Below are 14,353 nucleotides of genomic sequence, written 5' to 3' on the forward strand. Positions count from 1 at the left end.
GTGGGGGTCAGTGCCTACTCCGTGCTGTATCAGTCTTTAGTCATAATGCAGAAGCAATGATTTCTTTCCGGAACAGCTCACTTGGGGAAGGTCAGTGCGCCGGAGTTTCATGCCAGTTGCGGGGCCGGCAGCTCCGAGCACCCCGGCTCTCTGCACTCAGAACGGGCAGGGACCAGCTGAGGGCCCGCTGCTCAACAGCGACCCCTGCAGGAAGGCGCGCGTACTGCAGGCCATCAGGCTGAACTGCGACCAGTAAAACCACTGGGCTGAGTTTGCAAACTGCCATCGATTTTCAACCCAGCTGCCGACTGGGAACGCAAGACCAGGGAACCATTATTAAATTCTAAGGGAGCTTAGGATAAACCATAAGACACAGGAGCAGAATTAGGCCACTTGGCCCATTGAGGCTGCTCCACATTTCAATCATGGCTGATTTATTATCCCTCTCAAACTCATTCTCCTGCTTTCTCTCCATAACCCTTGACACCCTTACTCATCAAGAACCTACCTTTCAAATTCAGCTTAAAATATAATCAACACATTCCACAGATTCCCCATAATCTTGCTAAATAAAATTCCTTCTCATCTCTGTTTTAAAGGACATCCTTGTAATCTGGGGCTGGGCCCTCTGGTCCTGGACTCTCTCTATAGAAGGGTGCCCGCTTTGAATGGGAGAATATAACTACAGCTGAGATCCCTGCTGCACCTGGTGACCCTGTCATCTCTGTCTCAGAGGCCGATGTTAGGCTGTCTTTCAGAAAGGTGAATCCACACAAGGCTGAAGGTCCCAATGGAGTACTGGGTAAGGCTCTGAAAACCTGTGCCAACCAACAAGCGGGAGTATTCAAGGACATTTTCAACCTCTCACTGCTATAGTCAGAAGTTCCCATCTGTTTCAAAAAGGCAACAGTGTAGTATAATGTGCCCTAATGACTATCGTCCAGTAACACAGTGATGAAATGCTCCAAGAGGTTGGTCCAAGAGACTGAACTCCTGCCTCAGCAAGGACCTAGACCCATTGCAATTTGCCTATCGCCACAATAGGTCAGTGGCAGACACAATCTCCATGGCTCTCCACACGGCTTTAGACCACCTGGACAACACAAACACCTACATCAGGATGCTGTTCATCAACTATAGCTCAGCATTTCATACCATCGTTCTCACAATCCTGATTGAGAAGTTGCAGAACCTGGGCCTCTGTATCTCTCTCTGCAATTGGATCCTCAACTTTCTAACTGGTAAAACGCAATTAGTGCGGGTTGGTGATAATATCTCCTCCTCACTGACGATCAACACTGGAGCACCTCAGGGATGTGTGCTTAGCCCACTGCTCTATATACCCATGACGGTATGGATAGGCATAGCTGGTGATACAACTGTTGTTGGTGGAATCTGAGATGGAGATGAAAGGGTGTACAGGAGAGAGATATAACAACTAGATGAGTGTTGTTCCAGTAATAACCTTCCACTCAACGTCAGTAAGACAAAAGAGCTGATTGTGGACTTCAGGAAGGGTAAGATGAAGGAACACAAACCAATCCTCATAGAGAGATCAGAAGTGGAGAGAGTGAGCAACTTCAAGTCCCTGGGTGTCAAAATCTCTGAGGATCTATCCTGGTCCCACATATCGATGCAGCAAGAACGTGGCTCAATTTCATTAGAAGGTTGAAGAGATTTGGTTTGTCACCTAAGACAATGGAAAGCTTCTACAGATGTACCATGGAGAGCATTCTGACAGGCTGCATCACTGTCTAGTATGGGTGGGGGGGGGCACCGAAAGAAGCTACAGGTAGTTGTAAAATTAGTCATCCCCATCTTGGGTACTAGCCTCCATAGTATCCAAGACAGCTTCAAAGAGCGGTGCCTCAGAAAGCTGACGCCTGTTATTAAGGACCCCCTAAACCCAGGTCATGCTTTTTTCTCAGTGTTACCGTCAGGTAGGAGGTACAGAAGACTGAAGGCACACACTCACCGATTCAGGAACAGCTTCTTCCCCTCTGCCATCCGATTCCTAAATGGATATTGAATCCTTGGATACTACCTCACTTTTTCAAAATACATCATTTCTGCTTTGCTCTATTTTAAATCTAACTATTTAATATACATATATACTCAGTGTAATGGATTTAATTATACATTGCATTGTACTGCTGCTGCTGCTAAGTTAACAAATTTCACGGCACATGCCAGTGATAATAAACCTATTCTGATTCCACAGGAAACATCCACTCTATCTGGGCCTTTCAGTATCTGCTAAGTTTCAATGAGACCCCTCCTATTGGAAAACAGGTTACCAGGGTAGTGACAACCTTCAAGAGGTTCAACTCTTTTCCAATGTTTATAACTCTGCATACACATGGTTCCATAGTTGTATTTGCATAATATTGGCAGACGCCTTTACATGTGTAATGTCAGGGCATAGGTCACATCTGCACAGAGACACACGTACACGTCTGTGCATGCTGGTTACAGGGGTTGAAGAGAGTGTAACAGAGTTGGGGTACTTCAAGGCCGGAAGCTGTAGAGGCAGGATTTCAGGAGGAAACGAGGTCTGTGACCACATCAGAGTCACGTACCGGGAGGAGGTATCCGAGGGCTGCCGTTTGCTCTCTGCAAAATGCAGGTCACTTTGCCAGACCCCAACTGCACCTCCTTGTTGGGAGTTCTGACTACAATATTAGGCCGAGTTCTGAATGAGTGGAGGGGCTGCAAGTTCGGACGGGGGCAGGTCAGAGCCAGGACAGCAAAACAAGGAAAACAACTAATTACTTTGCTAATCATGATTTTTCTGGCAAATGATCATTGCAGGTGAAGGTCTGTAACTTCCCTTTGGACTCGAAGGCAATTTGATGTGGCAGAACTGAGGCGAGGACGGCCCGAGGTTCAATCGATTTAACGCCGTGCTGAAGGCTGAATTGGGGCGGCAAGGTCCAGGCACCAGAGCATTTCGATTTGACTGAACTCGATGTTCGGCTGGGGACTTAAATGCCAAATCGGAAAGGTCAGTTACAGGCCGAATCAAGGGGGCGACGTCCAGGCACCAGAGCATATCAAGGCAATTGTACCTGATATATGGTTGTCGATTTAGGTGCGGGGCCAGATTGAAAAGGTCAGAGTATCGGGGCCCGAGGCAAGGGCTGGGCCGGTTCAGACCGCTGCTCCACAATGCTCTGCGCTGAACTACTGGGCTCTTTTGGTGAAGGGTCTCAGCCCGAAACGTCGACAGCGCTTCTCCCTATAGATGCTGCCTGGCCTGCTGTGTTCCACCAGCATTTTGTGTGTGTTGTTGTTTGAAATTCCAGCATCTGCAGATTTCCTTGTGTTTACTGGGCTCTTTTGCTGACTTCAGCTCAGAACTCTATTTGCCTGCGTTTTCTTCTCTGCGTATCGGGTGTTTGATGGGCATGACATGTCTTTTTCCTCACTGCACAATAGGTGTTCTACAGTCTTTTTTTGGAGTTTCTTTGTTTCATGGCTGCCTGTCAGGAGACGGATCTCAAGGTTGTACAGTGTATACACACTTTGATAACAAATGTACTTTGAACTTTGAAAATCAATGCAATTAGCAATATAGAGGGTAAAGAGGACAGAGGTGCCCTAATTTGGATTTATACATCTGTACTATGTAGGAATCAGTATGCACCTGGAACCCACTTCACACAGTGTCTGTTTTCCACCTACACCTCTCTTGGTCTCTGCTGCTCCCATGGAAGAGCAAGTTCGCTGGGGCTTAAAAGTGTAAAGTTTATAAATCTCCTTTAGCAAGGGAATTTGTAGTGCTTAAAATTGCTCTGCTGGGGAACCACTCCCTCTGGCGGTGAAGGTGGGAAGTGCAGGATCTACTCCTGCAATTGTCCAGTTTACACACAAGAGGCAAAGGAAAAGAGGAACTGTGCCTCAGAGAGACACAAGTGCTAGGCAGGAATCTGCAGGAACTCTGTCCTTCAGAGAGATACAGGTGCTGGGCAGGAATCTGCAACTGCAAAGGAACAGATTTTTAAAAATTCAGTCAGGTTATCTGGGATATGACATGTAAATGAAAGTTCTCATATTTTGTTGGAACACAGAAGGGTCATTCAGTCCACTGAGACACGCCAGCACTCAACAATCCCACTTCCCCTTTATTTCATCCTAACCTATCCTCTCTCCCCACTCACCTACACACAAGTGACAATTTACTGTGGGCAATCAACCCACCCAGCTGCACATGTCTTTAGGATGTTGTGGGGGGAACTGGAGCCCAACCCCACCCAGGCAGAACATGCACATTCCACACAGAGAGCGTCAGAGATCAGAATCAAACCAGGGTTATAGAGTACTACAACACAGAAACAGGCCCTTTGGCCCATCCAGTCCATACTGACCTGATCACCAGACAAAGGAGCAGAAGTAGGCCATTTGGCCCATCGAGCCTGTTCCACCACTCCACCATGAGCAAAACTATTCTCCCACCTAGTTCCAATTTCTGGCTTTTTCCCCATATCCCTTGATACCCTGACTAATTAGATACCTATCAATCCCTTCCTTAAACACCCTCAATGATTGGGCCTTGATTGATTGATCTTCCAGATTGATCTTCAGTCTAGTCCAGCCTACCTGAACCCAGATTATTTCTCACCAAACCCTACCGATCCTTGCCCCTTTCCGAACTTCCCTTCAATGTTACAATTGAACCCGCGCTCACTACTTCCACCGGCAGCTAATTCCACATTTACAACACCGAGTAAAGAACCCCACCTGATTCTCCTGAAATATTTCATCTTTTACCTTCAACCATGACCTCTAGTTCTACTCTTAGTCTTCACTTACATTCATTTTCATAAATTCTATTGTACTTCTTTATTTTCTTGTAAATGCCTGAAAAATTCATCTCAAGGAGATGCTGGCGCTCAGCAGGGAGAAGGAGAAGGAGAAGCTGATGCTTGGGTTGAAGGGGGAGCCGGCGGACAGCTGGAAGAAGGTTGGGAGGAGTGACCTGAGTGCGGACCCTGTTGCTGCCAGCTACTTGAAGGCATCGGAGCTGGTGCATGAAGGCAGCGTGCAGTGTAACCATGAGTGACTGTCTTTGATGTTTCTCTTACAATCACAAGATCCTGTTGGACATTGGTAATGTGAGATGCTGCAGCCTGTTTCCCCTGTTTGGTGGAGAGAGACAAATGACGAGGCAGCAGCGTGGCTTTGGCTGTAGCAAGGACTAGGCCTCAAGCTGCGGGCTTGCCTGCTGCTGCAGTCCAGATGAGAAGACGCTGGAGGCGGTGTAGCGTGGAGTCTGTGCTTGGCTGAGAGCTGGTCTCTCCTGTCAGTGCTGCCCTCCAGTGTTTGATCAATAGAATGACAGGCTAGATTGCCATCAATTTGCACGTCTGTCAGGGACTTGGACAAAATTTCTGCTTTCTTGCATAACAATGTGCTTTTTTTCTCTCTTGCTATTTTGAACTATGCCCCAGGGAAACACTGTCTTGTTTGACTGTACACCCTATCCTCATTACACGCGTATTCAGACTGCGGATTCACAGTTATGTGAGGAGCACCCGCCTTCCCGCCAATACAAGTCACATGCGCACGCCTCACAGTCTCACTGTTGGGATGAGAAGCACCCGTCTTCCCACCAATACAAGTCAGGTGCGCGTGCCTCACAATCTCACTCCCGCCAATCTCGCATTGGTTTTGGCAACTCTTATTGGTTTTACCTACGGCACAGTGATTTTGTGCTTGAAATATTTAACGATGCCTCCTAAGCGTCCGATGTCACATCCTGGGCCATCAGTCAAGCGGCAGAGAACAGCTTTAACACTTGAAAAAAAGTTGGAAATTATAAACAGCGCGGCATCAGGTGAAGGTAACACAGCCCTGGGACGCTAATACCGGGAACAGAATCTTGCCTTCAAAGATCTTTTGTTGCTTGAGAATGCACCAGCCCATCCGAAACATTTGGACAACATTCACCGTAATATAACAGAACGTTTCCTGCCACCGAACACAACATCGCCGATTCAGCCACTCAACCAGGGTGTGATCCATATTCATTTCTTTTTTATGGCGAACTATCTCCCAGATGCTGCAAGCAACAGATGATTTTGAAAATCCCGGAAGTTTACCAACGTTGAGGGAATGGAGGAAGTTGGAACACTTGGTACAAATGGCGATGGACATGGACTCAAGTTTAGAATGGAGTCAGCATTTCCGTCATTCCCTGCCGTCAACCCTTCTTCCCTACGAGGAAATTCATGCTGGAAAAACAAAATCCTGCCAAGCAAACAACCCTCACCACTTTCTTCAAACCGGTGTCATCTCCTGCTGCCGGGAGTTCTGTGAGTCTTCCTTCACCCCTTGCCGTGCTCGATATGATCCCGACGCCACAACAACCACTCATCTCCCAGAGCGAACACACCTGCCACTGTTGGTGAGTACTGTAATCCATAGTATGTTAACTTTCTATGATTTATTACATTGAATATTACCTTAAATTGATGAAATATAATACGAATGTGCCTTGTGGTACTGCTTTTGTGTCGTATTAGTATGAAAATGTGAATAAATTACATATAAAGCACATCTGGAACCTCTGGAACGCATCCCTATTTTCTCCATTTAAATAATTTATTCACATTATGCGATTTCACATTATGCATCGACTGCGAGGAATGTATCCCCACATATAACGAGGATAGGGTGTATCGTGTATGGCTTTAATAATTAAACTTGATTTGATTTGTTCTGTTCGGCTCCCCAGCCTAACTAACCACATAGCTCAGTGCCTTCACCACCCAATGACCTCTCACCTTGAATCAGTGGTGTGTGTGTTTCCGAAAGCAGAGTCCAGTAGGTCCTTGTGCTATCCTGTCCTGCTATGTGGTTCACTGAGGTCAGGAAAGGTCCCCACAGGGTTGGCACGGTCTCAAAACTGGAGCAAAGAGGAGGGAAACAGAACAGATTGAGATTTACTTATCAGATGCACATCAAAATACAGTGAAATGCGTCATTTGGGTTAACAACTTAACGTAAGGCTGTGCTGGGAGCAGTCCACAGGCGTCACCAAACATTCCGGCAACAACAGCACGTCCACCGACACAAGCAACAAAACAAATGCCTCAACACACACACACACACACACACACACTCACACACACACACACACACACACACACACTCACACACTCACACTCACACACACACACACTCACACACACTCACACTCACACACACACACACTCACACTCACACACACACACACACACACACACACACGTACACACACACACACACACACACACACGTACACACACACACACACACACACACACACACACACACACACACACACACACACACACACACACACACACACACACACACACTTCTTCCCCATTTGCAGAGGACATCCCAAAGACATGTGCTGGTAGGTGAACCCGTCCTCAGTGTGTAGGTGAATGGTGGAATCTGGAGGAAGTTATGGGAACATGGGGACAACTCACTGAGCTTGGGGAGAATGATATAAATGGGTGTTATGCTGGTCAGTGTGGATTCAGTGTGCCAATGGGCCTCGTTCCATGCTGGGAGACTCCGTAACTTTACCCTTAAATCATGACTTATGTAATTGTTTATATATTTCTTATTATAACTTAAAGTATATTTTATTTATTGCACTGCGCTGCTGCCACAAGTTCTGAGAACTCAGGGAAGCATTCAGACTTCAGGGGAGAAGGTGCCACATGAGCCCTGCAGGAGAGAAGGTGCCATCGTAACCTGCAGGGGAGAAGGTGCCACCCGTAACCTGCAGGGGAGAAGGTGCCACCCGTAACCTGCAGGGGAGAAGGTGCCACCCATGCCCGGGAGGGGAGAAGGTGCCACCGTAACCTGCAGGGGAGAAGGTGCCACCGTAACCTGCCGGGGAGAAGGTGCCACCCGTAACCTGCAGGGGAGAAGGTGCCACCGTAACCTGCAGGGGAGAAGGTGCCACCCATGCCCGGGAGGGGAGAAGGTGCCACCGTAACCTGCAGGGGAGAAGGTGCCACCCATGCCCGGCAGGAGAGAAGGTGCCACCTGTAACCTGCAGGGGAGAAGGTGCCACCCATGCCCGGCAGGAGAGAAGGTGCCACCGTAACCTGCAGGGGAGAAGGTGCCACCCATGCCCGGGAGGGGAGAAGGTGCCACCGTAACCTGCAGGGGAGAAGGTGCCACCCATGCCCGGGAGGGGAGAAGGTGCCACCCATGCCCGGCAGGAGAGAAGGTGCCACCGTAACCTGCAGGGGAGAAGGTGCCACCGTAACCTGCAGGGGAGAAGGTGCCACCCATGCCCGGGAGGGGAGAAGGTGCCACCGTAACCTGCAGGAGAGAAGGTGCCACCGTAACCTGCAGTCACACGTAGGAAACCACAGCCTTACTTGAAATTGGTGTCATTTCGTTTAGCTTCACGCAGGACTTCAAGGAGGGACATCCCGCTGTGCAGCGGCACCGTGGCCCTGTAAATCGTCTGCAGGCTCTTATCTTTCACACTGAGATAGACCACTCCTGGCGGTGGGCTCGGTTCAGGTTCATCGGCAGTGCCGAGCGCTTCCAGATCATTGCTCCTCAGGTCTCCTGTCAACAGAAGAATAAAGTTTCTTGGTTTCCCGTCTAGAAGTGGAACATGCTTTGTACAGAACCTTTGGGCAGTTTTGAGGAAGGCCGATCCCTACAGAGGGAGCATTGTGCTTATCGGTTTTTTGGAAGCGTAGCATGGAATAAACATTTTGTAAATGATTTGGATGAGGAAGTGAAAGGATGGGTTAGTAAATTTGCTGATGGAATTGTGGATAGGGTGGAGGCCTGTTGTAACCTTCAGTACAATATTGTCAATATTGCGGAGAAGTCGCAGATAGAGTTCAAGCTGGAAAAGTGTTCGCTGATACACTTCGGAAAGTGAGTGAGATGATTCTTAGAGTAGCCAGCACAACATCGCGGTTTGAAGGGCCTGTCCATGTTAATGAAACAGAGTGTTCTCAGGTTGGTGGACAGCAACTAATGAGGCATTGCAAAGATGGGTCTAGGGGCCCATCTCTTCACTACCCGTATTGTTAGATTAGGGTGTAGAATTACTACTTTTCATGTAGTTTAATTTTCCCATGCTTGCCTGTATTCTAATATAATTATTTATCATATACTTCTGGTAAAGATGGCATTGACAAGACATGGCAACACTTCACAGGCAGCAAACAAAAGCACTGACTGTTCTATTAAACACACTTTTTCTGGACTATGATCACCACAATCCACCACCTGGAATTTCCCTTTGCAAGTTGTGCCTTTGAACCGTTTCTATGGACTGACATTTTTACGGCATCCTGAAGGATTCAGGGAACCGGGCTGTCAAGAACACCGATACAGCCGCTGTGGCCATTGTTGAAGCAGATCGAAGCAGCAGGGCCCAAGCACAAGAGCGAAAATCAAAGCAATATTTGGCCGATTTAAACACCTGGCCAGATTAAAAAGAGGAGGCCAAATTATTGTGTATATTTAAGGCAGAAGTTGATAGGTTCTTGATTGGTAAGGGAGACAAGGGTTGCGGGGAAAATGTGAGAGAATAGGGATGGAAAAGAATCTGCCAATATTAAATTGCAGAAGGGTCTCGATAATTATGTTCCTATGTATTATGGTCTTATGGGATAGAACGTGGAAAGATATGAGGTCTTCAATTTTGGTGCACAGCATTGTGAGAAGTTGAGAGATGGAGAGAAGTTCTTTGTTCATTGATCAAAGAGACCCAGGTACGTTTGAACACAAGTAACTCAAGGCCAACTTGTAGATACATTAAGTGATAATGAGGGCAAATTAGAGGGACATGATAGCATTTACCATGAGAGATTCAAGAGCAAAGATGTCTTTATTGCAGTTATACTGGCCCTAGTAAAATCTGGAGTTGGGCCCACAATTTTGGACTCCTTAGCTAAAAAAGGCAGGCAGAGAGCTGTGAACAATCACTGAAGGTTTACTGTGCGGAGGAAGGCAGAGCAGGGCCTCATTCTATAGAGCTTAAGGGTCTGAGGGAGATATCATTGGGACATAGAAATTTCCTAAAAGGTTCAAAAGCCAGAAGGAGGGAAGATGTGTTTCCTTACTGAGAAATCCAGGGACAGGGACAGTTGAAGTGAAACATGCAGTAATTTCTTCACTCGGGGGTGGCAAGTGTTTGGAATTCTCTACAGAACTGTGGAAGTTCAGCCATTTTCATCCAAAACAGGGATTTCTGGGCAGTAAGGGAGTCAAGGGAATATGGGACAGTGCAGGGAAACAGCACCAAGAGGAAGTTTAGTCACTATTGCACTAAATGGCAGATTGGTGACTCCTGCTCTTATCTCCTACATTATTAACATGTTGCACACACTTGGAGATATCTAGTGGATCTGCTGACTGCCACTATTTGCTGGGCAACCAATCACTCATATCCATCATCACTACTGTAGCAATGGAGAGCCCTTACCAGTCTCGTTGTGGCAGTCCATTTGGCCAACATCTAGGTAGGTTTTCTGGTAGAGAACAGGTAGCAGCTGAGACAGGGCCATTGGATTCTGAAAGGCTCCTTGTTTGGCTTGTTGCAGTAGATAACTTCTTCCTTTCAACCATTGTTCCTTGTCTCCAGTGGCTAAGAGAGCCTGGTAACGACAGATCGTCAGAGCTCAGTGATACATTGCAATTACTTTTACATCTTGCATTGTAGTGCTGCTGTGCTCTGTGACAAACTCTGTGATAATGAACTTTAAAGTTCAAGACATGGGTGGCATGGTAACATAACAGTCAGTGGAACACTATTACAGCGCCTGCAACCCGCGTTCAATTCTGCTGCTGTCCGTGAGGAGTTTGCACGCTCTCCCTGTGACTGGGTGGGTTTCCTCCTGCTGCCTCGGTTTCCTCCCGCAGTCCAAAGACACACAGTTAGAGGGTTAATTGATCACATGGACGTACGTGGGCGACGCAGACTCATTGGGCCTGTTACTGAGCTTATTTCTAAATAAATAATAAACCTAATTCTGATTCTGACACCATCAAATCCCGGCAAACATCATCAGGTTAACCGTAGACAACGGACTATAACCTACACGCTTTGAACTTGTTCACTGTCACAGGATGAAAGGTGAGAGGATGAGCCCAGGTTGTGGGACACATCGGTCTAGGGAGGGAACTGTCAATCAACCTTTCTACAGACATACCAAGTGACACAGCCACCGCCAACTCTATTGATCTTGCATTGAGCCAGCATCAGACTTGATGAACCAAATGGCCTCCTTCCCGTTTGTAACCTCTTTGGAAATGCCCAGTGTGACTATTATCATTTCCAAGGGCCCTGAGGCCAAGAATGAGGAAGCAATGGCAAAACACCTCGACCCTGGTCGTGGTGCCCAAGGGAAGCCACTAGATTCAGCATGTCCCTGCTGTTTCATAGAGTCCATCGTCCCACTTGTCCACTCTTCCCATATGAGGTCCTGACACAGGGGTTCAATCTTCCCCTTCCCTCAACCAGAGAGTTCCTCCAGCAGATTGTATATTGCTACAGAAAGGAAATTCAAAAGCCAGAGAATGTCTGGGCCGTATGTGAGTTTGTAAGGTCTTGGGGTCGAGGTTTCAGTGATAAGTGGTTAAAGCAGGCAGGATTATGAATGAGATGGTGGTGACAGTAAGGTGAGCTGTGGCCTCGGTTGTCCTGGGAAAAGGTGGAGGCAATGGCTAGAGTGGAAAGGCTGTGCCAGGAATAAGCTGACAGCTTTGACCTTCTCTGTGCTTATGCAGCCCAAGCAAGCCAACGTGAGGGGAACATGCCGACACCACAGGGATGATGGAAGGGCTGAGAGAGCTGGAGGGGAGGTAGAGCTGGGCAGACCTCACAGATGATGCCAAAGCTTACACAAGGAAATCTGCAGATGCTGGAAATTCAAGCAACACACACAAAATGCTGGTGGAACACAGCAGGCCAGGCAGTGTCTATAGGAAGGAGCACTGGAAGAAGTCAGGATGAAGGATCTCGGCCCGAAACGTCGACAGTGCTTCTCCCTATAGATGCTGCCTGGCCTGCTGCGTTCCACCAGCATTCTGTGGGTGTTGCCCAAAGAGAAGCTTGTTGAGTTTGAGAAGGAACACAAGGTTATAAAAGACCTCTGAGTAGATCTTCAGGCTCTTCAGCCTGTCCTGTGTTTCAGAAACATCACAGCATGTCAGAGGTAGGCTTTTTTTTTACATTGAGAGAGTGGCGAGTGCTTGGAACACACTGGCAGAGGTGGTGCTGATGCATTAGGGACATCTAAAAGATGCTTATGGATGAAGGAGAAGGTTATGGACTATGTAGGAGGGAAGGGTTGGATTGATTTTAAAAGGCTGGCAGAGCATCCTGGGCCGAAGGACCAGCACAGCCATGCTGTGCTGTCTTATTCTCTGTTCTATGTCTTCAACACCATTTTCCTGCCTTTCATCCCTTAAATCACAAAATCTATTGATTGCAGTTTTAAATGCTGTAGATGACTAAACTCCCACAGCTCTCTGCATTGGAGAATGCCAACAATTCACCATTCTCCAAGCAAGAAAATCTCCTCTTAAATTTTAGACCCCCAGCTCTAAACTCCTCAACCAGGGGAAGCAGCTCCCCACATCTACCCCACCAAGCCCTCTATAGATAGTATTTGTTCACTTTACTAAGGGCACCCCTCCTTCCTCTGAGGGACCAAGAGTGAATCATTGGGTGGAATCACTGAAAAGGAAGCCTTCATTTGAGAGCCTGCATTTGGGTGAGTTCAGCGTGGGGACAATCCCAGGAGAGGTATTAGAGATAGTCAAGCAGAAGGGAGGACAATCCCAGGAGAGGTATCAGAGATAGTCAAGCAGAAGGGAGCTTGTCACAGGAGAAGGTTGGAGAGCACGGAGCATTATAGCACAGTACAGATTCTTCTTGGGCCAACTTTTTAACCGACTCTAAGATTAATCTAATCCTTCCTTCCTACAAAACTCTCCATTTTTATATCATCAATCACACACCTAAATTCAACTAATGTACCTGCCTTTACCACCAACCCAGCAAGATGTTCCATGCACCCACCACTCTCAGTCAAAGACTTGCCTCTGACATTCCCCCCACCACCATACTTTCCTCCAAACACCTGAAAATTATGCCTCCTTGTATTAACCATTTCCACCCCTCTGGCTGTCCACTCAATCCATACCTCTTATCATCCTGTACACCTCTATCAAGTCACCTCTCATCCTCCTTCACTCCAAAGAAAAAACTTATCCTCATAAGACATGCTCTCTGATCCAGACAGCATCATGGTAAATGTCCTCTGCATCCTCTCTAAAGCTTCCTCCTTTCCTATAATGAGGTGACCAGAACCCTAGTGTGGTCTAACTACGGTTTTACGGAACTGCAACATTATCTTGTGGATCATGAACTCAATCTCCCATTAACAAAGGCCAATACAACATACTTAACAACCCTATCAACTTGCATGGCAACTTGGAGGGATCTATGGACGTGCACTCCAAGATCCTCCACACTGCCAATAACCTTATATCTTGCCTTCACAGAGACAGGAAGAGGCCACAGATTCCCCACCAACACCTTTTTGTCACCAGTTGTGTGAACCCTATTTATTGTATGCCACTTACATCTAAAACTAGGAAGACACTGCACCCAATAGATACACCTGGAGGAAATCTGTTCAACAGGCACTCCGCTACGTGGGAATGGCCTCTGCTGCGCTACGTGGGAACAAGTGGCAGCTATGGAAGCAGAGAATGAACACCAAGAGACTCAACCACTAACCACAGCCACCACTTACTCTTGCCCACACTGCACCAGAATATGTGGATCCTGGATCGGCCAACAGACAATGCCTTAGGATAACGTCATACTCAGCTCCAGTGATCACACTTCTACTGCTTTGTACGTCAGAAACACAAAGCCAAAAAGCTTTTAAGTACCTGCAGAGCGAGTGGTGTGCTGTAGGTGTTCCCAATCACCCCAGTGCTTTCTTGCTTTCTCCGTATCATTTCCATTAGCTCGTTCACTTCATTCTGTGCCTTCTGCCTTCTGTGCTGACTGTACATCCAGCGATTACTATTGGGCGCTTTCGACTCCAGTACACACTTCAGTGCCAACACCACCAAGGCTGATGTGTCTGCCAGTGAAAGAGACACTCATGTTAACCATTAGCAAAGGCTGCTGGGACGTCATCAGGGATTTCATGAAATGATCTGATTGCACTCTTCATAACATTAGAGTCAGAGTCAAAACACTACAGCACAATTAGATCTCACCAACATCTTATACAATTTCAACATAACATCCCAACTGCTGTGCTTTAATTTATGAAGTTCACCACATTATTGT

At 47.2% G+C, this 14,353-nt stretch overlaps 1 protein-coding gene across 1 annotated transcript in view; it reads right to left on the minus strand.

Moving 5' to 3' along the window:
- Positions 1-14,353, minus strand: part of tcn2 (transcobalamin II) — a 31,153-nt gene that overhangs the window by 2,116 nt on the left and 14,684 nt on the right. The window contains exons 6-9 of the mRNA XM_059988429.1: positions 13,945-14,141; positions 10,463-10,634; positions 8,388-8,583; positions 6,786-6,907 (exon numbers count right to left, since the gene is read on the minus strand). Coding sequence (XP_059844412.1) covers positions 6,786-6,907; positions 8,388-8,583; positions 10,463-10,634; positions 13,945-14,141 — 687 coding nt within the window. The remainder of the gene's footprint in view (positions 1-6,785; positions 6,908-8,387; positions 8,584-10,462; positions 10,635-13,944; positions 14,142-14,353) is intronic.

This window comes from Hypanus sabinus, chromosome 13, assembly GCF_030144855.1.
Source record: "Hypanus sabinus isolate sHypSab1 chromosome 13, sHypSab1.hap1, whole genome shotgun sequence".
Lineage (NCBI taxonomy): Eukaryota > Metazoa > Chordata > Chondrichthyes > Myliobatiformes > Dasyatidae > Hypanus > Hypanus sabinus.